Below are 26,468 nucleotides of genomic sequence, written 5' to 3' on the forward strand. Positions count from 1 at the left end.
TTAGAGACAGACCATTACATCTCTGCACGACTGTTGGGCGCAGCGGGGCAAGCCCAGCCAAAATAATGACGGCGGTGGCAAGAGCAGCATTCGCTATTATTATTATTATTATTATGAAGAGTAATGGAGCTCCTGTTTCATCCGGAGTGGGCACTAACTCTTCATAAGACACCGTGCAACATGACGGATACTATTTCATTGCTTTTGGAATGGAAATAAATAGCTTCCTGTATAAACATTGGGTAATGTCAGAGCTTTTATTCTCTGTGATTCTTGATTGATTTAACCAGAAAGCGTTTGTTTTTTAGGTCTCACAGGATTTCTGTTTTTTATTCTTCTTCATCCAGCCTGTTTTTTGTTTTTTAACAGTCAAGGATGCATTCGTACGTTTGCTTTTGCGTTATCCTGTTTCGGACAGATCCGATGTGCGATATGCAAACGGGTGGTTCGAATTTAGAACAATGGGTCGTGTTGTATTTTTTTTCTTCCTACAATTGTATTTAATCACATGTTTTGCATCTTAAGTCTTAATCTGTATGCCGACGAAAGCCGTCTGACAAGATGGGCGTGAGTGAAAAGCGTGCGACATTCCGGCCTTCGGCGTCGTCGTGTCCAGATGCAGCACAAACACACACACACACACACACGCAGCTGCAGCTTCCTGTCGACCGTTGTGGAGCATTAAGCGGCTGGAGAGCCAGATGTATCTCCCTCAGGAGCTGGCGGAAAGGAGGCTGGACTTAGGTTGTGTCTGGTGGTCAGAAACACGACTGAATGCTAATGCTGCTCCACGTCTACTGGAAGTGTAAATAGGAAGCGATCGGCTCACACGCTCACCGTGTCTGCTCAGGAGACGACGATATAGCTTGGCCATTTGTGTAAAAACGCCAGTATTGGAATGTATTGAGCCCTTCTTTAATATCACTTTTGGAGTTTTACTTCCTAAATCATGAAGTATTTTGTAACTCCTGTTGCTGGAATTAAACAAAACCCCAATCAAATCCAAAAAAAGGTGAGTAGAAAGAAGGAGATTTGATGAGCGGATTCAATAAAATGCAAACAAACGCCACTCCAGGACTACAAAAAAACGACTCGCTTTGTGGCTCCTCTCGCCAGATTCACCGTTCCCTGTCGTCCCAGTGTGTGAGTCGACCGTACGTCAACAGCTATTGTCGCCCGGCGAAGCTTTTTTTTTTTTTTTTGTACGCTCGCAGTGCACTGTGAGATATGGGAATAGAAATTAGTTTGGTTTAGTTGTCAGCTGCCCGTATAATTAGTGGCGTAATTAAAGGCCTCCATTATGTTCACGCGAGTTGTGGCTCGGAGTTTCCCATTTGGTGTGTGTGTGGGTGAGGTATGCAACCTTGACTGGAGAAGAAGGGCAGAGCGATGGAGCAGCCGTCACCGGGGCTCCTCTAGCGCTCTGCTTGGCCTCCAGTGAATGACGAGGGTTCGATTCCCTCTCCCCGTTTGCTCATGGACTCCGGGGCAGACTGTGAGCGGACATGACGCAGAGACGAACCCCCGATGTCATGACGGCGCTGGGAATACAGATGAGGGCGCAGCGGTGCTGTTTAATCATTGGCTTTCATATCACCAAGTGACTGACGGCCCTTTGCCTGAACACAGGGCTGCTGCGACACTGCCCCCTTGTGGCCGGACGTACGAACTTCAGTCAAAAGGCCTGCGACACATAGCAGTAAAAAAAAACTGGCTGTTTTTAAGATGCATCTCCTATTTTCAGGGGCCCATTATGAGAACAAATTGGATTCATTAAAATGAATTTAATCTGTATTTGTGTCTCAATAGTTTTCCATAAAAAAAGATGTTGAATAATGCATCTATTCCTCCGAGGATGTGTGAACATGCAGATTGCATATTTCAAAAGTTTAGCTACGACACAAGAAATGTACCTTTCTTTTAAAGTTCTCTCTCTCTCTCTCTCTCTCTGTAGCTTCACCATTGTTGCATAATACATACCTGCTTCACCCTTGTTTCATAATAGATCACGATTGGCCTCCAAACCAATTGTGATGTCTAGTAGTAGTAGTAGTAGTAGTGTGCACGAGACTTAAACTCAGGTTTAAGGTGAACACAGAGAAACTAGATGTGTGTGTGTGTGTGACCAGTTTTGGTTTACGCGACCAATTTTTTTTTATTTGTGCAATAATTAGTCCTCTGAGTTTTTCACGCTGCGTCAACACGTCCCCTCTGTGCTCCGCCCCTCAGTTCGCCGCCTGGGTGGACGCCGTGGTGTTCGTCTTCAGCCTGGAGGATGAGATCAGCTTCCAGACGGTCTACAACTACTTCCTGCGCCTCTCCAGCTACAGGAACACGGCCGAGGTCCCCATGGTCCTCGTGGGAACACAAGGTGGGTCTCCTGATATGCATCTGTATCTCCTCTCTGTCCTTGCATTGCCTTCGCACTTCATAATGATCGACCGAGGAATTGATCATAATAACAAGAGCTAAAGCCTGAGTTACCGCAGCATTTCTCGCTTTAATTTATTGTCCAAAAACTATTAAATCCCATCCGCGAGCCGCACTGTCGCTCCGGGGGACATGCTCCCTCATTACAGTGAACATGGGCTCTGGAGTTACTTTTTAATCAATCCCACACACACACACACACACACACACACACACACACACACACACACACCGCCCTGCGGCCGAGGGAAATACTTGCCTGCACATCAAATGTGTATTAATCCGCAGCAGAAAATAGTCCCCAAAGAATGCTCCGTTTACACCTCTTTTAGTAAAGTTTCAGCCCGTGTTTCTTTTTGGTGAAATGAATTGACTTCCGAGTATCACCTGCCTCCTCGTTTCAGGAAGTAGTATTTTTTTTTTCCAACCCTTTTTCCTCTTTAGACGCAATCAGCGCCGCCAACCCCAGAGTGATCGATGACTCGCGGGCCCGGAAGCTGTCGAACGACCTGAAGCGCTGCACGTACTACGAGACCTGCTCCACTTACGGCCTGAACGTGGAGAGAGTCTTCCAGGACGGTGAGAGGGGGGCGGGGCCAAAGAAAAACATGGACATGGGTCGGACGGGAAGTAGAAGGTGTAGCTTGAACATGAACAGCACACCTGGCTAGTTTAGCCCCCGACTGGGCATTTGAGCTATACTCCAAAAACATGACCAAATTATGGAAAGTAATGAATGTCAGTTTAATATATCATGAATAATGTGTTGGCTGATGCCCTAGTTTGACCCTTATTGTCTTATTTACGTGCCTCACTCAGAGCAAACTCAGCTGAATCACATTTCTTTTTTCTTCTTTTTTAAAAATATTTTATTAGTGTTCAGAATCTCACATACACATATTTAAATTTTTCAGATTCTTTGTATAAAAAAAGAAACACATGCAAATAAAGAAACAAAAACAATACCATAGTAACAAAACTATAAATAAATAAAGCAGGGAGAAAGCTGAATCACATTTCAGATGAAATATTTCCAATCTGACTAATTTTAAGGAAGGATGACAGGATTTTTTGGGCAATTTTTTAAATACATTTATATGATGTGAACGCCACTTCCAGGATGTTTTTACCTGTATTCCCGTTTCAAAGGAAGCGGTCAAATTAGAAGTTACATAAAATGAACTTCCATAATCTTGGGTCGACATTTTTCTTCGCGACCTCCCGTGTGTTTCACGCTGTGGAACGTGAATAGAATTTGCTTTAAAATTCAGTAATTATGACTCCTATGATTTTTTTTGTTTTTCCACTGCACTTAATTGAGCGGGACCCGCATGCTGAGCATAGATGCCCGACACCCTCTCTGCCCGCGTGGTCGGCAGCTATGGTCAGCGGGGTGCTTTGTGAACAGGGGAGGAGCATCGACGCGCTCGTCTTCATTAATGAGGCAGCAGGCGTTTTTTAATTGTCAAACGTTATCCCCCCCCCCTTCCTCTGGGGCTGCAGCTCCCCTGAAAGCCTGTCATCCCTCCACAAAACATCAGAATATGGAACACAAGGTTCTCTTTTATTGCGTGGCGATGCGTTGTCCTCCCCTCGCTGCCGCGAGCTGCTTACTTGACGCCCAATTTTTAATCGTTAGCCGGGACGAAGGAGCGCCGGCTGTCGGGGAGATGCCGCTCGTTCTGGTCCCAGCTCCAAATCATCTCTCGCTCCCTCGTCGCTAATTCACGTCACGGCCGCCACGAACATCGTCACATCTTCTGGCTCCGCCCCCTTCGCCACGAGAGAGCGTGTGTGTGTGTTTGGCGAACCAGGCAGTCCGGATGCTGACATTAGTCTCATTTGGCCGAGATCACTCCGGAGAGCTCAGGGAATGACACCCAAAACTAAATAAAACATCCTTTTGGATGATTGCATGTTCTTGGAAATAGAGGTGACTTTAAAAGAAAAAGAAAGAAAGTTCTATCCCAGTAGATGTGCTGTGACTCTTTTTCAGTGTTGCTTGAATTCGCTTAATTTGACGAGCTTTATTTGATCAATGTGCCGTCAGTGTCGTGTTTGTGAAGAAACACGAGAAGAGAAAGAAGGTAGCGCCGGCCCGTCCGAGGCTCTCGTGCCGCATGACAAACACGCCATCGGAGGCTGGAACTGTAATTGCTGTGAATATTAAAGATGTTTCCACCAAGTCACACGGGGAACACGACGTGTTTATTAAACGCCGGCTGATGCCTAAAGTCAAAGTATTGCCAAACGCGTGTGATCGATGCATCAATAATGAGGTTTAAGAGATGCGGGTCATTGTATACGGACTTTATTAAAGGACATTTCAAAGTCTTTAGTCTACTTCAAACCAAAATATCTGAAGACTCTCATAATGCAAGTGAAAAACTGTGTTTTTATGCAGACTAAATATGACATTATGACACTGTGCATACGAGTAAACCTGTAGGGGAACAACTGATTTAATAATCAGAATGTTCCACGAAATATTAAAGGGCCAGTTCATCTGTATCTGTCACTTCTTAACCTTTGCAATTATAACAACACCCGGCTGAAACTATCTATCTGCAAAGCTATTTCCTCAAATTAGGAAAGGAAGTGTGGTTTTTTTGGGTGGGGAATATAACTCTTAAAGTGATCCCAGGCGAGAAGATTGGCCTTTTTAAATAAGACGTACTGTCTTCATTCCATATGCATAAAGACAACATGTGTGTTTATTGTTGAGACTATTGCACTTTATTGTGATCTTTGGCTGCACATTCACCAAATTACGTTGTCATGACGAACAAAAATCCTGATCCAAATCTTTTGTAAACCGAGACGGTGCTGCACTTTAAATAAATATTTCTCTTTGAGCAGTTTATGTCTGATCCATGACTAACATATACTCATTATTAAATCACGTCCCGCAACTTCCAGAGGCGCGCGTGTGGTTTGTTGGCGGTGTGAGGAAGGAAGGGGTTAACGAGCCTCGCGCCGCTGTGTCTTTGCCTCGCTCTTCTCCTCCAGTTGCCCAGAAGGTGGTGGCCATGAGGAAAAAGCAGCAGCTCTCCATCGGTCCATGCAAATCTCTCCCCAACTCTCCCAGCCACTCGTCAGTGCCCGCCGCCTCCATCCCCTCCGTCCACCTTAACCAGGTGAGATCCAAACCCTCCAACGCGCACTTCAATTATTGAGACGCTGTTATTCGAGGAAATATTCTCCTTTTTTTGTGTGTTTTTTTTCAGCGTGGGAAAATCAATAAAATGTCCCTCTCAATGTAAAGACTTTCAATCTCTCCATCTTTCCACCCCTCCCTCCCTCCCCGCCTCCTCCTGATTCCGTCGGCTCCTCTTAATCCCTCTCGCTCCCCAGGCGGCCAATGGCGGGGGTGCGTTCAGCGACTACTCCTCCTCTGTTCCCTCCACCCCCAGCATAAGTCAGCGGGAGATGCGCATCGAGACCATCGCCTCCTCCAACACGCCCACGCCCGTCCGCAAGCAGTCGAAGCGCCGCTCCAACATTTTCACAGTAAGTATGCGACAGCTGATGCAAAGCAACACCCACTCACACTACTAGAAGAGGCGCCGCTGCCGCGCACACTTTGTCCACCAGAGGGAGACAGGCCGCTCGAAAAGTGCACCGCGAGGCCACCTCTCCTGCCTCCTATGCAGGCAAAGAAAAAGAAAGAAAGAAAGAAAGAAAGAAAGCGTCTTGTTCCACACAGCACGAGGGGCAAAGGAGAGGGAAAAAATAAATTACATTAGAATCCCCCCCCCCGAAGTGCTCCAAAAGAATAAACCCTTCTTTCAAAGCAAATGACAAAGATAAGCACTGTGGGTGGAACAACAACAAAAAAGAAATAAAAAACTGTCCTTTTTGCTTTTCCTTTTCTAATTGGATGTAGTAGAGTGCACACGGATTACGTTTCTCATCTCAGCCACAGCAAACTGCAGGCCCTCTGCACTGTCTAAATCTTTGACCTCCCCCCCCCTCCCCCCTCCCCCCTCCCCCTCCCCCCTCTTATTTTTTACTAGATCCTTTCTTTGCAGTGACTTCCCTTTTTGGGAAGAAGCGGCAGTGACAAAACCGCCCCGCGCCGCGCCGCGCCTCTCCTGCCCCGACCGAGCTTAAACTAAAAAAAGTCCGAGCCGGCCGATGTCCTCATAGCGCGCCGCTCGTAACGCATGCCCCTCGACCCGCCCGGCGCCCCAGCTCCAGATAGAAAACAACACCCCCCGCCCCCCCTCTAGACAACTCGCTTACTTCTACTCCGGGCCTCGAATCCGATCTCGACCACCAGGAGTTACCCCCCCCCCCCCCACCAGTATCCCAACCCTTGTCTGCCTGCTCTTTACCCCCGTGTCCTGTCGTATTTTCGCCCTTTGCTCTAACCAATAGCATATGTGTGCACTAACCACTCTAATTTCCTGAGCTATCCTAAGCTTGTCTTTATACTCGTAGCCTCTGCCCTCTTCTTCTACCCAGCCTGCCTCCTCCTCCTCCTCCTCCTCCCACCTTCCCTCCCCCTCTCTCTTCCCTCCTACACCAGCCTTCTTCTTCGCTGCTAAGCCTTTCCTAATCTCACGTAGTCCGCCTCTTTCAAGCTCGGGGAGGCCTCTTTATTTATTTATTTATTTGTTGTCCCAGAAAATGAAATAATCAATGGAAATCCTTCTTCAGAGAGCCCGTGTGCCTCCAAAAAAAAAAAAAATGCCTGAGTCAGCGTTTCCAAAGTTGTATTTCTTCTTTTCTTTCCTCTAGAACTCTTGAGAGCTTTTCCGAGACAGAGATCAGGCTACGTGAGAGACGACTCCTTTCCTCACCCCTCCCTGACACATCCACCCTTCCCTACCTTTTGAAACAGCCCTTCTCCTTCACCTGTCCTTCCTGTCCCTCAGCACTTTCTCCTGTCTCCTCCCTCCTGCCTCCTTCTCTCCCTCCCACCCACTTCATCTTCTTCTAACTCGCTCCCTCTCGAACCTCCCCACCTATCCCCCTCCCCCTCTATTTCCTCCTACTGCCTTCAAACCCTGTTACCCCAGCTGCTGTGGGAGCCGCAGGCTTTTTTGTGTGTGGCCTCCGAGCAGTACAGGCCGTCTGCTAGCTCCCCTTGTTGTCTCCCTTCCCCCCCGCTAGGTAGTGACTAACCATGTCCACCAGAGAAATGACCCTCTCCCCGTCCGCGTCATGGAGATACCGAAGCACGCCACCTACCCAGTGTGGGTGCCGGAGTGGCAGGCCGAGCGGGAGTTTCAGCTCATGACCTTCTGAGGAGCGGCGAGCCGGGGGTGGGAAGAGGGGAGGGAGGAGGAGGAGGAGGAGGAGGGGACGGAGAGCTAACGGGGGCGATGTCGACATTTCTTCAGTGACACTTGAGAGGAAGACTTGCAGTGCCAACCCTTTTTTTTTTTTTTTTTGCCAATACAAGAAACGCCAGAAAGAGAAAATATTCCGTCGACACAACAATATCGAGGACGTCCCTTTCCTCGCTTTTTGTCCGTAAAAAAAAATATATATATATAAAAATAAGCTGATATGTCTGTGTGACAAAAGTTCTCTAAAACCGCCCCACTGCTCACCGATAGACAGCAGGCCGCCATTCATGTTTCATAGCCACACGCCTGTAAGTTGGTTCACTTTATGTTGATGTCGGGAGTTTCTAGAGAAAGTATTCCATGAATGAAAATATGCCTTAATCTCATGAGTAGACGAGCTTTGACGGATCACTATCGGACTCACTTTAGTCATCACATCCAATGTTTTTGTTCTAATAACGCAGAGGAGAACATAAATACATCTTCACGAATCGGATATCAAAGTAATAATTGTCACTTTTGTGGCGCTGGCATTGGGACTCTTAAAAAAGATCCTTTGCTATGTGCAGTTAAAGTTAGAGAGGGAAGACAAAATATATTTTGGGGTTCAGATTTCTTTTGGCCCAAATTTAATCTGACACCAAAACGTCCGATGTGGATTATTTCAAAAAACTTAAAGCAGCTGAATCTTTTTCTATGACAGTTTTTCTTTGGAGTAAATAAACGGAACTCAAAGCTTTACTACAGAGCATCTCATCACTCCGTCTCTTCGCCGCCCTCACCATCAATTTCACCCACCACCATCATTTCAAGCCGGTCTCTGCCATGACTGTCCTCGGCCACTAGGTGTCAGCACAGTACACATTATTTTTTCCTAGTGCTTCCATGGTCAATAAGTCGAAACAATCGGTTTTTTGGTAATCTGTCTGTGGTTCTCCTGACGTCTTCAGGCTGTCCGTCCCTTTTTGTGTTAAAGCACACGGTTTAATGAATTTAGATGAATACTACGGCATTTTTTTATACTTAATTCTATCCCACTCGTTCATTCATCTTCATTTACTCCACGTATTCGTGTCCGACATTTGATGTGACCCATCCCGTGTTTTTAAGTCCCTTGATCTTTTTACCAGATATCTCCACGTATGAAACAAACCACTAACCAAAACAAAGAAAAGAACAAAAAAACAACAACAACACACACAGCACTGTTTTTCAATATTTGCAGATATTGTGCTTCTGTTTCCAACCTTTCTTCAGCATAAAGGGCTTTCCGACTCCTTCCGTATTAGAAGAGCATGATGGTTTAAAAAAACAAACGACAACAACAACAAAAAAAGAGTCCCCCTTCTTTGCCAGTCAGGATAGAGAGAAGATAATTTACTGAGGACTGACAGCTGGCCGCTGCGTTGCCCTCGGTGCTTCATGGCATTTAGGGTAATGTACATAGAACTTGCACTATACGGAATCCATAGGACTTAGCGTCCAACGCAGCCTAAAGTCGGGTCCATTTGAGTGTTTGAGCGCACTCGAAGGAGACTGTCGAGTATCTTCTGGAAATGCCCCCCCCCAATCCCCTCCGCCCCCCACCCTCCCCTCAAACTCCCATTCAGACATCCCATGCACAATACACGCTGTACAGTCAAGTCACTCTTGGAACTGTTATCCAGCCCACCCCCCAAAGGACACAACCTTTCCTCACATGACGTCACACTGCCTTTTGCCATAAATGAGGACTCGAGGACTAGAGGTGCCAAGTTTCTTTTCTTTTTTCTTCCTTTTTTCTTCTTCTTCTTCTTCCTTTTTAAATTTTACGACGTTCGTTTGGTTCGTTTTCTAAAAGTTTTTTTATTTGATTCCTTCTTAATTTCCAGGGAGTATTGAATGGAATTGCAAAAAAATAACTGTGGTATAAATGTATAATCATGGAGGTGTTTTAGTCATTTGGGGTTATTTTATGAAGGCCTTCATAAAAACCAGAGTAAGGTGTTGAGGTATTACAGAGAGGGATCATATTGGATGACACTGGGTTGCACCGACTTGTATGAATGTAGTTAAACTTAACATTTGTTTTCCCGTTTTTATTTATTTATTTTTGTACATTCAAATTGTCTTTTATTCATTTATTTATTTTTCAATTTTCCTGAGTTTAGGTCTGGTACAAAGATTATGAACTCTTGCATAATCGCTTTTTTCTATCATGAACGGATTGACGAAAATATAGACTGCTGTATATCTTGTATTGTATTTTATTTACGATGGTACTCTATAAAAAGTACATACATATAAGGAGTATATGAAATAATGCCTTTTATTGTTCATCCTATATTTTGTGGGAACTGCAATGTTTGGCTCAATCTGTTGAATATTTTGAAGTGAATTTGTGACTTGCTTTGTATGGTGTCTGTATAGAAGCTAAACAAGTCATCATTCAAAAAAAATAAAATGTTGGAAAAAAATATAAACACCAGAGTTGGTTTACTTGAACTCAGACTCTACCTCTTCTCATTGGTGACTGGACATTTCTCATGTTCTGAGTGAGACCATACACACTCATGTCTGTCCCTACCTGTATCACATCTATTTGTTTTTGGGGTGGGAAGTTTGTTTTCTTCTTTTTTTTTTAAATGATATTATTTCCATGTAAAGTCATATTAACTGTCTCACCACGGTATTTGTTACTTCCCCCAAACAGGCACGACCTGAAACTCTGAACTGTTCATGTGTTTTTAACTTTTAACATTTTTAAATTGTTTGATATTTTTGCAAAAAAATGACTTCCTGTCCCACCAGGTTTTGCAGGTTCGGAGGAAACTACTTTAAACTTAACATCTCCTGTGAAATAACAGTTTTTTCCCCCCCTTCTCTCCCTTTTTTTTAACCTGTTGTTATGAACTGTAACGTATGTCTCACGCTACGAGGCCCTGATCAGCTGCTCTCGCAGCAGCTGGTCTCGCAGGTCCACTAAGGACCCGCTCTGGGTCTCACACAGAGGGAAAAAGGATCCTCTTCCTCCCTCCCCCCCCCCCCAAAAAGGGGTTTCAGGGCTGAGTCATGACTCGATGTGTGGTCGTCCTTGGTCTCCTCTGTGTTGAGATGTGTCTATCGTGGTCTTGTTTTTTTGTTGGTCTTTTTGATTTTGTTTATTTTCAACTTGCACGTCGGTGTTCCTGCTGTTTGTTCCGCTGGTCTGCTTGTCTGTTGATTTTGATTTTTTTCGAGCTTCTTTTTGAGACTTTTATTTTGCAATGTCGACGAGTTTCTCCACAAATGCTCAAAACACAAATCCACTCACCCACAGTCTCTCTCTCTCTCCTTCCCTCACACTCACACACACACACACCAACATCCCCCCCCCCCCCCCTCACCTCACACACACACCGCATCTCCCACTCTCTGCTTCGCCGCCAGTTTGCCGCTTCAGTTGCTGACTGACTTTCTTGTTTTCTTGCAGTCACGGAAAGCCAGTGAACAAGCAAAGAGCGTTGACAGTAAAACAGACAGCATAGGCAGTGGGCGGGCCATACCTATCAAACAGGTAAGCCGTCTTCCTCACTCCTCCCCTACCTTTCTCGTAGATAGCTCGGTAAGTGGAATCCCCTGTTTGGTGTCGTTTCCTGTTCATTGTTGATGTGCTGTGTGTTTGAAAATATTGAATAACAGTGGATAAGCTTCCCCGGTGGGATTTGGGTCATGTGTCGTCGTGACCACTAGATGGCGACAGAGTACAACTTATCAAACCACCTTAATGCCGGTGGTGTAGTGGGGAGATAAAGAGGATAAAGAGATTATAAGCGAAATGAGTGGAAATCACACGCCTCCCAAATAATAATAAAAAGACACAATAAGCTCTTATCTGATCTGGTAAATTGTGTTATTAAAGATTTTCATTGATAATGAGAAATAAACATTTTGCGTGTTTCTCATTTGAACATAACTTAAAATAAAGGTTTGTTTTGACCGTGTTAACACAAACACAACCAACGTAAACAAGCGTGTGGCTCGGGAAAGCTTTTTTATTCATAAACCCAGTTATTCTGCAGCGTTCAGTCATGATTTCAATCCTCTTCTGGTAATAATCTTACATTTGGTTACAGCTATTTAATATATAAACGTTTGGCCCCCGGAACATTTTTTTTTGTTATAAATTTTTTATTATCATCGTATTTTTGCCTTAAATCTCTGAGCATGGCTTAAAATGTGATAACCCAATAGACATCCTTTTTTTGTTTAGGTAGTTTCATAATCTGTTACGTTGCATTAAATATAACACTCACCGCCTGGTTTCTATTCAAACATACATATATAACATAGTTACAACTTTTCCTCATCTTGAATAATTTTTGCAGGTATTTTCTTTCTTCCAATCACAATTCTCTTAATTTTCTTTTGATGTATTCAAGCTTTGCTTTAAAGGACCAGTTGGGAAGTGCTGAATACTGAATTACACATCTGAGTGAGGACCATTTTCTAAAGCTCCGACCGCGACCGCAGGAGAAGTAATTGACACATTGATTAGTAATCACTTGTGATTATATGAGGGCTTTTGAAAATGGGCCAGTATCATTATATTATCCTCTTTATCTGCGAATAAAGATGATGTCCTTTTTCTAGAAACTGTTGAGCCAGACATCCTCATTCCCCGTTGGGAGAAAATTGCCCATGGCTTTGGTCCGGCGGAAATAATGACACTTGTGACACCCCCAAGCCCCCTGAGTCCATCAGAGAATATGTCTTTGAGGAAACCGCCACATACAGGATGTACCGGCGTCATCGGGCTGTCACTGAAACAGATAGAAATATTTCATGGTGTTCTAAAAAAATGTAGGTCCATTTCTTTGACATCACAATCATACTTATTAATGCGACCGATTTGTGCGCAACACCCTGAATGAAGGGCTGCGAATACCTTTAAAAAAAATATAGAAAAATAAAAACTTCATGGTGGCCATTCTGCAAACATGTCATCTCCATAAAGCTCTTTTTATGAATTTGACTAGATTAGTGTAATTCTCTACAGAAGCTTGCAAAGGTCACGCGTACAGGTGAGCAGGAGGTTGTTTATCACACATTAGAAAGAAACCCCGCTGAGCAATCTTTACTGTAAACTCCCCCTTTCTTATCCACTGCATTACAGTAGGGGGGGGGGGCAGTTTCTCTCGAGTATCATGGCAACTTTTGACAAGAGCCATCCCCCTCTTTATCTACAAAGGATTCTTTCTTTTTTTTCAGAGAGGAGGTGTGTGTGTGTGTGTGTGTGTGGGTGGGGGGGTGTGTATACAGATGTGGAGGGAGGGGGCTAGTGGGGTGACTAGCTCATCTCCAGGCCCAGTCAAATGCACAATCAAAGAGATCAAAGTGTCAATGTGAGCTTAATTACCCTCGCCCCCCCCCCACACCCCCCTCACCCCATCAGGCACAATCACCCCCGCCACCTCCTCCCTTCTGCTGCTCCACCCCCCCACCCCCTCCTATCTATAAAAAATAGTGAGTGAGGATAACAATGCACTCACTGCTGAGGGAGTGCATTCTTGCCCCATCACCGACCCCCCCAACCCAACACACATACCCCCCCCCCCCCTCACAAAGGGGCCGGCCTATCAGTCAGCCGCAGTGGCAGGATGCAGCTTTTCTCCTGGCCGCCTGACAAAAGAGGGGAAAGACACTATCTCCTCTGTGTAGATATGACAATTGTGTGAGCGGAGAGCACGTCTGACGACCGGCTTGTTTCCTTGTGTCGCACACGCTGAACACACTCATCCCCGTGTGTGTGTGTGTGTGTGTGTGTGTGTGTCGGTGTTGATGGGAAGCACAGGGCTCCACACATGATACCACTGGACAGCAGACGAGCGCTTCAAGAGCAGACGGCTCAATTCGAACGTGGCGGACAATTGAAGAATCCTGATGAATTATCACACGTGGTTCTTGTTACTGAAAGCGACTCAAAAATGTTCAAATACAACGACACGAAAAAGGAGTCGGCACGTGTAAAGATGTTCACATTATTGTTTTAGCGTTTTTATTGATCTGCTTGCCGGCTCTGATAAATATATGAAGCTGCGCGCTGATTGCATGTATGGATTTATGTATGCTTCAGTACGGCCGTGAGATGAGCAACATATTTGGTTGTAAAACATGCATTATAAAGTCGCCAGAGGCCCTGTGACTGGATCATTTACTTTGTATGATTATAGAGTCATTTAAAAATGTGTTTACAGTTCTTTTATTGACTAAATTGAGAAGTCAGTCAGCAAGTTATCGATCGGAGGACTCGATGTTTCTTCACGAAAAATCCACCAGAACCAAAGCTTTCTGATATGTAAAGTCATATTCATGTCATTTAAATGCGCAAATACCTACTTAAAACAATAATTTAAAAAAGAATAGATGAAACAAATATTTCTTTCCTTTTTGAACAATATTTTATGATTGATCTTTCATAAAAAATATATATTTAAGTTGTTTTACAAATTGCTCAGAAGGATTTATTCAAGTTTAAGCAACACGCGGCCGACGTCGACGCTAGTCTTTGATGCCGTTTTCCCATTTTGAAATAAGCTTTTAGGGGAAGATAACAACATAAAATATACTTCTATAGAGCAAGTTTGATTGAGTAGATTTAAAGAACATATATGAGCCACATTTAATGTTCAGACTCATTGAGAAGCCATAAACAGACAGGTATATTCATAAAAGGTATTAAGAAGCCCAAACTCCCCCAACATGCAACCAACAGAGAGTTCTCACCCCCCCCCTTTTCAAATTATTGCTAGTCTTTGATCCCAGTTGTCCTAATTTAAATTTGGAAAAATACAATGTTCCCATTCTAAAATAAGCTTTTAGGAGAAGATAACATAAGAAAATATACTTCTCTAGAGTAGATTTAAAGAGCACATTTGAAGTCCAGCTCCAAAGTGAGAAGCCATAAGCAGGCAGGTATATTCATACGGTATTAAGAAGCCCAAACTCTCCCAACATGCGACCAACAGAGAGTCCCCCCCCCCCCCCCCACCCCCATAGATGAATCGGGGTTCGGATTAGGATGATTGTCGGCAAACAGCCTGGTGCCCAGGTCACCGAGGGTCAACCCTTCCTGATGTGTTAATCAGGATTAAAGCCTGCAGGATGGGCCTGGCTAGCAAAATACTACCCCCTCCCCAGTTCAGCACACACACACACACACACAGGTCCTGGCTGTAAAAGCACAAACATGGCCCCGGCCTAATCCCCTAATTAAGCGTGCCCCTCCTCACTATTTAACCCCGGAGAGCCTCCTGGCCCTTGCACTCAGCAGCGTTTGGCCACCTCCAGCGGAGGAACTGCATTGTTTACCAGTGGATTTACTCAGCAGATAAGGAAACCATCTGATGGCTTAAAAGGGCCCCAGAAGATAAAGTAGAATAGAATAAGAGCGGAGGGGCCCTTTGAAGAGGGGAGATCACACTCCCTAATCCCCGGATTGAGAGGTCTTCCAGAGTTCAGCATGTAATGTGTATGAATGCAGGGAGGAGGTCTGGCAAATTGGATTGTCTCTCCCTCTGAATGGCCTCCGAGCCAGAGGAGGAACTTGGCCAACTTTTGAGGGGGTTCAAAAGATCACAATAGAAAAACTAACACGTCATTCAACCTGTCAACCACTAAATTAAACCATATAATGAAAGTTTAAAAGGGATTTAATTACATATTTTTTCTGAATGTTTCATCACATCCACACCGTTTCATCATCGTCGCTCGCGTCTTGTTTGCTTTATGACACAAAGGAAATGTAACCGGCGTGACGAATGCGCAATAACAGAAATAACGGCGTTATTTTTTTTTGGGGTGGTATTTACCATCCATAATGGCTCGTATCATCCGGCATGCCGCTCACCGCGGTGCCTCGTCTCTTCCAGGGAATCCTCCTGAAGCGAAGTGGCAAATCCCTCAACAAGGAGTGGAAAAAGAAATACGTCACACTGTGTGATAACGGCGTCCTCACTTACCACCCCAGTTTACACGTGAGTCTTCTTCTTCTTCTTCCTCTTCCTCCCCAGTCCTTTTTTTTTTTTTTTTCCAATCGTCTTTATGTGTTTGTTGCTCGACTGTTTGTACTCGAGGGTGCCGCTGGAGCTTTTTAATGTGCGACGTTTCCCAACCGCTGATTCTCTTGATGGGATAACGTTTTAGCACCAGCGTGTATAGGATGGGGATTTTTTTTTCTTTCACGGAGGCGTTACAATACGGGGCGATATCGGCTAACCGCGTGACTTTAAGTGTAGTGTTAAGAAACGGGGACTTCCTTAGTGGTCACACACCCCCCCCCACACACACACACACACACACACCTCCATGTGGCGTCCATCACCGGCGCCGTCTAATGGAGACGCGGCCCGGACGCCACGCTGGCTTGTATTTATAATGGTTCTCGCCGCGTGGCAGCGGAGCCTGACCAACCTCCCACATCCGTCTTTGTCAGAATCCCGCCGGGCCGCTAATACCTCTTAAACACTCGGCAGGCTCGGCGGCCGACGGCTCAGGAGGCCCGGCGGTGCCCCCCCCCCCGCGCTCAGGAAACGGCCCGCCCCCCCTTCTCTGATCTACTCCGGCCCTGGCCGTTCGCGATGTTCAGACGACGCGGCGAGCGTTTTGAAATGAAAAGACGGGCCGCGGCATCTCGTCGTCCAATGAGACGGCCCCCCCCGAACTTTTTGAACACGAGCCCCGCGACAGTTAGACGGGGAACCGGGGCGCCTTGTTGCACTTGACAGTGTGTTAGCGGTTTAATTTACAGGCGGTTATTAGCCGAGCGCGGGCCGCGCTACAGTGATGTATGTAATTGACTGAGCGGGCTATCGCTCGATCATTACGGCTATTACGGGGTCATCGGGGCAATCTATGGATGTATGAATCTGTTGACTTACGGAGGGGAGGTGAGATAGGGGAGACAGTTACATTACCGCGGCAACGGCTCCAGCTCATTTTGAGCGGTGGAGCGGAGAAGGAGTGAGGAGAAAAAAAAAGGGAGGTGGGGGGGGGAGAGAGATTGAGGGAGGCAGAAAAGGAGGGAGGGAGGGAGGCAGACTGAGAGTGGAAGAGGGGAACCTTTAATTTCGCAGTCAGCCAAGCCATCCACACAATCACCTTCTGTTAATTCTATCTGCTACATCAATTAAATTGTTTGTAGAAACTAATTGAATGTGGCTTAATCACACATCTTAATAGCTTTGCACGCTTCGATCTGGCTGTTAATTCCAGCAATAAAATGAAATGAGAGCGCTCACTGGGTAATTAGCGAGGAGGCTCGGGAAAGAAATGAGTGCTTTATGACACGGTAATAAAGCAGAGGAGCTCGGCGGGGGGACGGCGAAGGCCGAACTCGCCCCTATCTGGGTCTTTTTTTCTGCTGAGCCCAATGATTTCCACCTCGGCTTCCCCACATTTTGGGCAGCAGTCGCTTTAAAGCGAATCAAATGCCCCAAATTGAAAGCGGATGAGACGATCATTAAGCCCAAAAAACATCTCGCTGTTGGGAGAGACGGCGTGGGCACAGGTGATGTGTAACGGCTTTACAATCATTTCCCCCCGGCCATCACACACCTTTTTAGCGGAAGGTCTAAGATGGGTTGTGACTAATGGGGATGGAAATTGAACAGTCTTTTAATTTGTTTTCCTTTCCGTAATTCCCGGATTCTCGTCGGTCCGCTGTGTGTAATCAGTCCCCCGAGTTGAGGGACACGCATGGAAACAAATATTGGTCCGAGCGAAGAGGCCATTTTACAGCGTGTTGTCTTTCTCTGCAGGACTACATGCAGAATGTGCACGGGAAGGAGATCGACCTGCTGAGGACCACGGTCAAGGTTCCCGGGAAGCGACCCCCCCGAGCGGTGTCCGCCGTCGCCCCCACGGCGAGCCCCAAGACCAACGGGCTGAGCAAGGACCGCAGCACCTTGCAGCTGGGCATCGGGAACACAGGTACCTGTCCCCCGAGTACGCCGAGTGTCCAGACGGTCAGAATTATACGGGGTCAGATCAGTCTCGATAATTTAAAATGCACACAGAGAGACTCACAAATGGGAACACGAAGATTCACAGAACATTTACAAATATATAACATTTAAAAATGCATGCAGAACGATTCACAAGTACATGCACATGCAAAAAAATAACGATTTCTATTAATGAAAAATAAATCACATATAGATTTGTGCATTTCTTTGCTATTTGTTTGTGGATTTATATGTATTTATTTGTGGATCGCTACACATGGATTTATGAGACTTAATCTGTAAATTCTTTTTTCTTTAACATGGACCGATCTTTAGCCAATCAGATGTCGTCCTTTCTTGGATATCTTCTTTTGGGGGGGGGGGGGGAGTAGTCATCAATTAGATATTTACAGATGTGTTTCAGACAATTGACATTGCATGTGCAGATATTTAGATGCTCATTTTAGTTATATACATATTAAGGGGAAGAAGTGTACAACATTGGATAAACAACAACAAAAAGAGACGGAATGAAACAAAACTAAAAGAAAACAATGTATAACTAGGGAGTGATCTATTCTCTATTGTACATTCATGAATTTATGAATATAAAATCAGGTCTATGAGGTGTTACGTATGTCACCAATTTTTCCCAATAAGTCATAAACTGTTCCAGTTTGTAGTTGACAGCTTCAACCTTGTTTAAAAAAAAAAAAGTCCAGCTCAACACGTGTGACGTCACGTGACCTACATGATTACGGATCTTCAAAGTCTGAGAAGGGACACGTGTGTTTTTGCTCGGTGCTTCATCAGCCTCGTGAAAACCAAAGACTCGTGAAAACAACAGTTTGTGTACAAATTAGCATTTGCACACACGACTCCAGGCTCGTAATCAGTGTCGTCAAAAGCGCTAAACAAAAGACCTTTTTGTGAGCCCGATTGGAACCGCAGAGGAAAACGTGTTGCGCTCATCAGTGGTGGGAAAATATCTTGGATTGTATATTTTTAAAGGGTTTAAGTTTTCCATTTTTTTTGGACTAATTGTTCATCTTTTAAAATTGTAGCTTCTCCAGTTCAGAAGTTCTCCGTGTCGCGCTTACTTCTCTTTATGTTGTATGGAATTAATTCTACACGATGATATGAACTTATTTTGGTCAATGAGAAAGGATTGACGTGGTAGGTGGGGGGAAACGTCACGTGCCTCGCAAAAGGGAAAACAAATCACCGGTATGATGTGTAATGGTTTATCAAATGACTCTTTTATTACTGTACTTGTTTTCTACGTGCTCAGTTTGTGATCAATCATAAAAATGAGTCCCAACAGGTTAATTATTATTAACTGCCTCATAGTATGCACAATGATTACTTAATGAGCGCCGATGAGAAATCTATTAATTCCCAAATAATTATTAAACGGGGAATTGAAAATTGTGCTTCAACATAATGCCTGTGTTTAAGCAAATATAATAAAATCATGGAGAGTTTTTTGGGGGGGGGGGGGCTGTTATGCCACCATGTCACTGAGCACTTATATTTTATCCCCTATGGCAGTGAGTCTCAACTTAGAAACAAATAAAAAATCCAATGCACAGTTTCTGATTTAGAATACTATATATATATATATTATATAAGTATGTACACTACTGTTCAAAAGTTTGGGGTCATCCAAGACAATTTCGTGTCTTCCATGAAAACTCACTTTTATTTATCAAATGAATTGAAAATTGAATATAACATATAGTCAAGACATTGACAAGGTTAGAAATAATGATTCATATTTGAAGTATTAATTTTTTTCTTCAAACTTCAAGCTCAAAGGAAGGCCAGTTGTACAGTTTATATCACCAGCATAACTGTTTTCAGCTGTGCTAACATAATTGCACAGCGGTTTTCTAATCAGATATTAGTCTTCTAAGGCGATTAGCAAACACAATGTACCATTAGAACACTGGAGTGAAAGTTGATGGAAATGGGCCTCTATACACCTATGGAGATATTTCATTAGAAACCAGACGTTTCCACCTAGAATAGTCATTTACCACATTGACAATGTATAGTGTGTATTTTTGATTAATGTTATCTTTATTGAAAAAACAGTGCTTTTCTTTGAAAAATAAAGACATTTCTAAGTGACCCCAAACTTTTGAACGGTAGTGTATGTATATATATAAATATATGTATATATATATCAATATAGGTATATACATGTGTATATATATATATAATTAAGTGTATGAACTTACATTGATATTTAATGGAATATTCATTAAATAACTATTTTTAAAGGATTTTTTAATGGATAATAATTTTTAATACATTAAAAAAAGGTCTCACGTACCCCCTGCAGTGTGTTCACGTACCCCCAGGGGTACACGTACCCCAATTTGAGAACAACTGCCCTATGGTATTAGAGGGCCACAACCAGTTGGGTCCTGAGCATCGTGCCGGGGTTCCTCCATCTTTTCCAAGTTTAAAAATAGAGCTCCTCCCAGCGAGCGGTGCCACCGGAGGCTGCGGAGAGCGACTCTGGCAGGCTTACAGAGGGGGAAGCCCGTGATTGGATTTCGGGGTTAGGATTAAGAGTAATTAATACTAATTAGCAAAGTGATCGCCGGAGGGAGGCGGGGTCCTTCATCGGCTGTGAAATGGGCACAGTGTTCCCATCGCTCAGCTAACTGGCTCAGAGCGGGGGCGCCGTGCCAAAGGCGGGTCGGCGGGGACCGTTAGCCCCCAGACCGGGGCAGGTTCCCGGTTAAACCCGGCCGCGGGAAGATGTAGGAGTTTAGAGAGCGGAGAGGACGCTGGATGTGTTCACCTTGAGCGCGGGGTTGAGGGGGCACACGAAGGGCCTTGGAAAAACAGGCCAGATGAGCCGGGTTTTAGGGGGGGGGGGGGAACAGCACGAACTGGTTTGTTTTCTTTGTTGTTTCATTTCCTCGATGTCAATGACAAATTCCCGGGATTGTCAGTTGCCATCCGCGTGTGCATCGGGGGAACAATGTGTGGGAGATTTGCCTTAATCTGCACTTAGGAGAAGAAAGGTTACAAATCACATCAGGTCTCTCTCTCTGGGTGGAGGGCCATCTTCTGATTATGCGATCGGGATTTTGATTTCATTAGACGTGCAATTGATGAAGGGAACAAAGGGGTAATTTTTCATTCACGGCGCCCCAAATCACAAGCCTTGTCTGTGCCTTCGGTAATTCATTCATTCCTTAGATCTAAAGACCTTTATAATCACTGGGAGAAGAGGGATAGCGACGGTAGCGAAGGAGGGGGCGGAGTGGATGCGGGGGGGGGGGGGGGGGAGATGAAGAGGAGAGGCTGAGAAGACAGAGAGTAAATGAGAGAACGCATGCGCTCGCGAGTTTGCCGAGCGGGCCGGGGTTTAATTCCTTTGCTGGGTGCGGAGCGGAACCATTTTAAATATGATCCTCCCGGTTAACACGCATGCCGCCGTGTCACCGGCGACAGATCCACTGTATCAGAGTATTAATGGGCCCAGTCACTTTGAATCAATCCGGTGGGGGACGAGAGATGCGTGTGGAGGAAGGTGGAGGCTTCGGGGGAAAGTGGTGAGCTCATCCAGCTCTCTGATCTCTAAGCCCAGTAGAACCAGTAGAACCAGTAGCCGCGTCGTCTCTGACCCAGCAGGCCCGGCCAGTGTCCACAGAAGACGATCTTTTGACAACACCGGTGCGACCGGGTCTCTTGTAGGAACAATAGAGGAAGATGTATTGTCTGGTGCCTTTGTTATATGAGATCAAAGAGTCTTTAAGTTTACTTTAAGGCGAGATGCTATTAGCACCCAGGTGTCCGTAGCCAACAATGCTATCTGCAAGTCATATATATATATCCATATATATATATATATGGATATATATATATATATATATATATATGTATATATATTATATATATACATGTGTATATATATGTATATATATGTATATATATATACATATGTTTTTATATATATGTATATATATTTTTATTTTTTATTTTTTAAAACTGTTTTATTCTCAACCTAACCTTGCTTAAACTAAACTGATGTCACAGGACTCAAAAATTCATTTGTCTCCTGGGTAAACGTCCTGAGTTTGACCAAATCATCCACTTCAACATACTCCCGACTCATACTGCAATTACTATAAAGACGACTACTAAATCTAAATATTTGTCTTATTCAAATATTCCGATTAGCTGCTGTGTGACTCTTCTCACCTGGGTGCAAATAGAGACTCTCTTAAACTAAGCTGCGTAGTAACGCTGTCATAAATGTCAACAAGCGTCCTCCGACGATCATAAACCATATCAAGAGGCTTAAATGACGACAAAAAATAACATTTCAGGTTTGGAGGAAATCGTGTGTTATCGTCGTACACGAGGGGTCGAAGTCAAATCCCGACGTTATTTGAAGGCATGCGGTTTTTGTAGAAAGACGATGCTCAGATACGAGTGACTTGTTGGCAGCAGGGAGGGAGGGAGTGTGTGTGTGTGTGTGTGTGTGTGTGTGTGTGTGTGTGGGGGGGGGCTCTGAGCGTGGGTCAGGATGATGGCGGTGGTGGATTACACACAGCCTGCAGATGATGTGCTGCCCGGCCCACATTAGCATGAATGCTTCATTATCCCACTACTTGTACATAATGGCAACAACTCCACGGAGGGGTCAGGCCTCGTCACGGCTCATCAGCCCACTGACGGCCCGGCGGCCTAAAGAGGAGCGAGAGGCGAGGCGGCGCCGCTCCCCTGCTAATCCATCGCCTCTACTTAACACGGCGGCCCCGGATCGCCTGCAGAACACGCGATGTGGCTTTCTGTTTCACACGTGTACAGATACAGCCGGCAAGACATATTCAGAACTGATGCATTGTCTTTTAGTCTTGTTTTTATATGAAGAAATGTGCAGAAGGTAATGTTGAAATCTTCTAGATGTATCTCTGTATAGCGATGTTTTTTTTTTTAAATGAGAAAGGTATGACTTTTTATTTTGGAGACTTTCCTCTTTGCTGATGTTGTTTTTAATTCAGAATATTTAGATACAATGGTTGATTTAGTATTCAGATATTTTATTGAAGTATAAGTGGAAAAATTAATAAAAATGTATTGAAAGTAAAACGATCATCAAAATGTGACCTCAGTAAAGAAAGTCATCAAAAGTACTTATTATGCAGCAGAACGGCGGCTGTCAATGTTTTATTATTAAATATGAGATTATTATTATTGATGCATGGAGGTGTAGTACTTTATGTTGTTGGGTAGTTCAAGCCATCAAATTGGATGCTATTAAAATAATAAATGAAAGGAAAACCTATTGTCATATGCTAAATATTAATTTACAAAGTACTTAAATCTGTTAAATAAAGCTAAAGTGCAAGTATCTCAATTATAATAGAGTATAAGTATAAGTAAGATAGAACAACTCAAGTAAAGTACCCTTATAATTATACTTACGCACATTAATTGCGTAAATGTACTTTATTTTCACTGTTGCATTTTTATGAATTTCATCAATCGATACAAAACTAATATTTCAGGAAATCACCAGAAAGATGTTTATGCTTTGTGGGCCTCCGTGAAGCAGAACCGGCGTGTTAACGGTCCGAAGAGGTCCTGTTTGTGTTATTTAGTCTTATTATCACTCTAAACATGCGTTGCATTGAAATGTAGTAAAGCCGGATGACTATAAAATCTCGAAAGTGAGTCCTGTGGCCGTCGGTCTGCTGGCGTCGGGTCCGACCTCCCTGAGAGTCCACCGGAGCGCCAACGGAGGGAGGCTCACCGGAGTCGGGCCCGGCTGGAGCTGCCGGGGCTCTTTTAATGCCACAAGCTGATTATTTCTCCACTGTAATTACATTATCCTCCCCTTTATGCAGGAGTGGTCTCTGGGGACTAATGGATACAGCCATGTATAATTCATTAATCATTAGCATCCAATTTGACAATTAGACGTGATTGTTGAATTTTAAATATCACTGTAACTTGCCTTCGTAGTTATCGAACATATTATTATTATTTTTTTTACCTGTCTTAAGAGTCAAACGTCACGCTTCGAAAATAAGGGAAATCTTTTAGTGGCAGGAAATAGAATTAAGTCGATGCCGCGATTAAACATTTATCTGTATAAACGAGTTTTTTTTTGCTGTAAACAACGGCACTGATGTGTTTTTTATGAATCGTAATCCAGTAATGATAAAAGCATCCAAAAAGCTTATTCTCCCACCCCCCCTGAAAGATATCAGCTGATTTAATGTATCATAAAGAGAAAGAAAAAAAGTTTCACATTTCCTTTCAGTAACCCTGCTCCTCAGCTCTCTCCTCCTCCTCCTCTCCCTCCTCCTCCTCCTTCTCCCTCCTCCTCTGCTCTGATTTCAGCATGCTAATTTAGTCGCTGCTCCTCAGCATGGTTCCCTCGCTCTCTCTCCCTTTCTTGCTGCGATTCTGCTCCCTCCCCTCTGGGACCCGAAGATTAATATTCCTGGGCCCAACAAGATAATTACTGATACTAATTAGACATGATTATGTGAATTTGATACACTTAGTACTCTAGATAATGAGTAGGACATATTATCCTAACAAGCACCCGTGCCGCTTAGTTTACTTTACACGCGACCTAGACACTATATATTTTCTGTTATTGTCACCTCAATCAGAAACTGATATTCTCTGGTAATTATTGAATAAAAGGTCCTGACGTGTGATACCTGCCAGATGAGAACATCTGAGATATGGCTTGTTTTACAAAACGACGCATTTTATAACCTTTTTAAATTGTTTTGTTTTCATAATTTTGTCAGTTTTTGTGCGTTTTTTAAATTTTTTTATATGGTTCAATTACTGTGAAAATAACACTTTTATTGGATTGATCAACAACCCACCGACCTTTTTCTCGTAAGCCATATAAAATATGTTGTATCGCTAATTAATTTTACAGGTGAAAAAAAGCAAATCACCCTTTTTTTTTTTTTTACAAATTGTGTCACATGACAAAAGTACTACTTGGTTTGACGCATCACAACTCTGAAGCAGTTAATCTGATCCCCACACACCCACACACACACACACACACGCACATGACTGGAAGTGTATCGATGAGTTCTCCAGAGTAGTTAGGATGTGTCGTCGCGACTGCCACGCGAACAGGAGGGAAGGACCCCACATGGCGCGGCCTAGCCCATGAATTAGTAAAGAGAGCCAGGCGTCCGCGGCTCGCCTGATTGGAAGTTAGGGAGCGAACGCCTGCTGACGCCAGTGGAGATCGATGTGGCAGTCAGAGGGATGAGGCGAGATAATTAGCGTTAGAGTGTATCTTGTTAATTAAGGGCTAATTAGAGGCAGAGGCGGAGGGAGACGGGTTTCGTGTGTGTGTGTGTGTGTGTGTGCGGGGTAGTTGACAGAGGGATGTGCACACATATGGCGGCTTTGCATTTGCTGTAGAAACGACCCCAAAAAACCGGTGAACTCCATTGCGTCGTTCTAACTTCTTCACACACTTTTTTATTTGTGTCAAAAGAAATCGAGCAGAAATCAAACGGATGTAGAAAACTAAAAAAATCTGGATTAACGTCCCCGTGTCTGCGTGTCTTTGTGTTTTTCCAGGCGCCCCTCACTCCAACAGCAGCTCGTCCCTGCAGACGGGCGCGTCGTTGTTCGGCGGCAGCAAAGACGGCATGCACCAGCGCTCCTTCTCCGTGTCCAGCGCCGACCAGTGGAACGAAGCCATCAACACCAGCACGAGCAGCGGCGCCCGTAAGACACCTTCCGAAAGCTCGTGCCTAAAGTCTCGCCGCGCTCGCGGTCACGTTCCCGCCCCGCGGAGACGAGAGGGGTTTAAAAAAAATGAAAAAACGGGATGTGATCGAAGGGTTTTCGGCGCAGACGCCATTTCCCAAGCGTCTTGCACAGGTGGAGCAATCCTCACTTTTTTTATATATATATATATATATAATTAGGTGATCAGGGCCGTGATCGCTGTGACCTTTTTTGCCGGCGTTTGGGAGGAGAGGAGCGGTGAAGGTTAACTCGTCTCCACTCCGCCGCCTCACGCTGCACCTTGTCACTGTACTTGAGTGAAGTGAGATAATATATTCATGTCTACGCCCCCCTCCCATCCTGTCTTTACCTTCCATCTTACTCTTATCCTCCCCACCTCTCTCTCTCCCTCTCTCTCCCCCTTCCTCTGTTTTCCTCTCTTTTCTTTCCGAAGAGGAAAATGAATGCTTTTTGGGGGCACCATTCATCACCAGTTATTTCCCTCTCTTTGTGGTTGGCAGTAAAAAAGCACTTAAATGCACATCAACAGAATAACAGTCATTTCCATGCATGTTTGCACTCTGGTAGTTCTCATTAGCGCGGCGGCGGCTACCCCCCTCCCCATGGGCTCCCAGGGGCCCCGGCAGTTTAAAGAGCGCACTTTACGAGCGCTGCTGGAGTCCAACCGCACGGCCCTCGTGGTTCCGCCGACAAGCCTGTCTCTCATTTGGAGCTGCCAAACGATCAATTCTGCCTGGACGCAGGCACTTCCATCACCCCCTACCCACGTCTCCCATCAGCAGCACGCCCCAAAGCAGAATTACTTAGATTCGTGGGGTCCTCAAATAAATGAGCGCGAGTGTGCGTCGCGTATGTGTGTGTGTGTGTGCGTTCTCGCTTGATTTTTGTATTTTTCTCGTGAGTGTGTGTTGCCGTTTGCCTGTGAGTTGTGTGTGTGTGTGTGTGGGGAAGACACTGGATGTTTGTGAATGTTCCGCAGAGGACAAATAGGAGTTTCCTAAACGTT

General features: G+C 44.6%; 1 protein-coding gene across 2 annotated transcripts in view; it reads left to right on the plus strand.

Moving 5' to 3' along the window:
* Nucleotides 1-26,468, plus strand: part of agap3 (ArfGAP with GTPase domain, ankyrin repeat and PH domain 3) — a 125,231-nt gene that overhangs the window by 62,136 nt on the left and 36,627 nt on the right. For both annotated transcript variants that reach the window (XM_056420455.1, XM_056420454.1), the window contains exons 5-12: nucleotides 2,230-2,371; nucleotides 2,875-3,009; nucleotides 5,440-5,567; nucleotides 5,785-5,940; nucleotides 11,179-11,262; nucleotides 15,617-15,721; nucleotides 17,504-17,675; nucleotides 25,289-25,438. In XM_056420455.1, the coding sequence (XP_056276430.1) occupies nucleotides 2,230-2,371; nucleotides 2,875-3,009; nucleotides 5,440-5,567; nucleotides 5,785-5,940; nucleotides 11,179-11,262; nucleotides 15,617-15,721; nucleotides 17,504-17,675; nucleotides 25,289-25,438 (1,072 nt within the window). The remainder of the gene's footprint in view (nucleotides 1-2,229; nucleotides 2,372-2,874; nucleotides 3,010-5,439; nucleotides 5,568-5,784; nucleotides 5,941-11,178; nucleotides 11,263-15,616; nucleotides 15,722-17,503; nucleotides 17,676-25,288; nucleotides 25,439-26,468) is intronic.

Source organism: Pseudoliparis swirei, chromosome 8 (genome assembly GCF_029220125.1).
Source record: "Pseudoliparis swirei isolate HS2019 ecotype Mariana Trench chromosome 8, NWPU_hadal_v1, whole genome shotgun sequence".
NCBI lineage: Eukaryota > Metazoa > Chordata > Actinopteri > Perciformes > Liparidae > Pseudoliparis > Pseudoliparis swirei.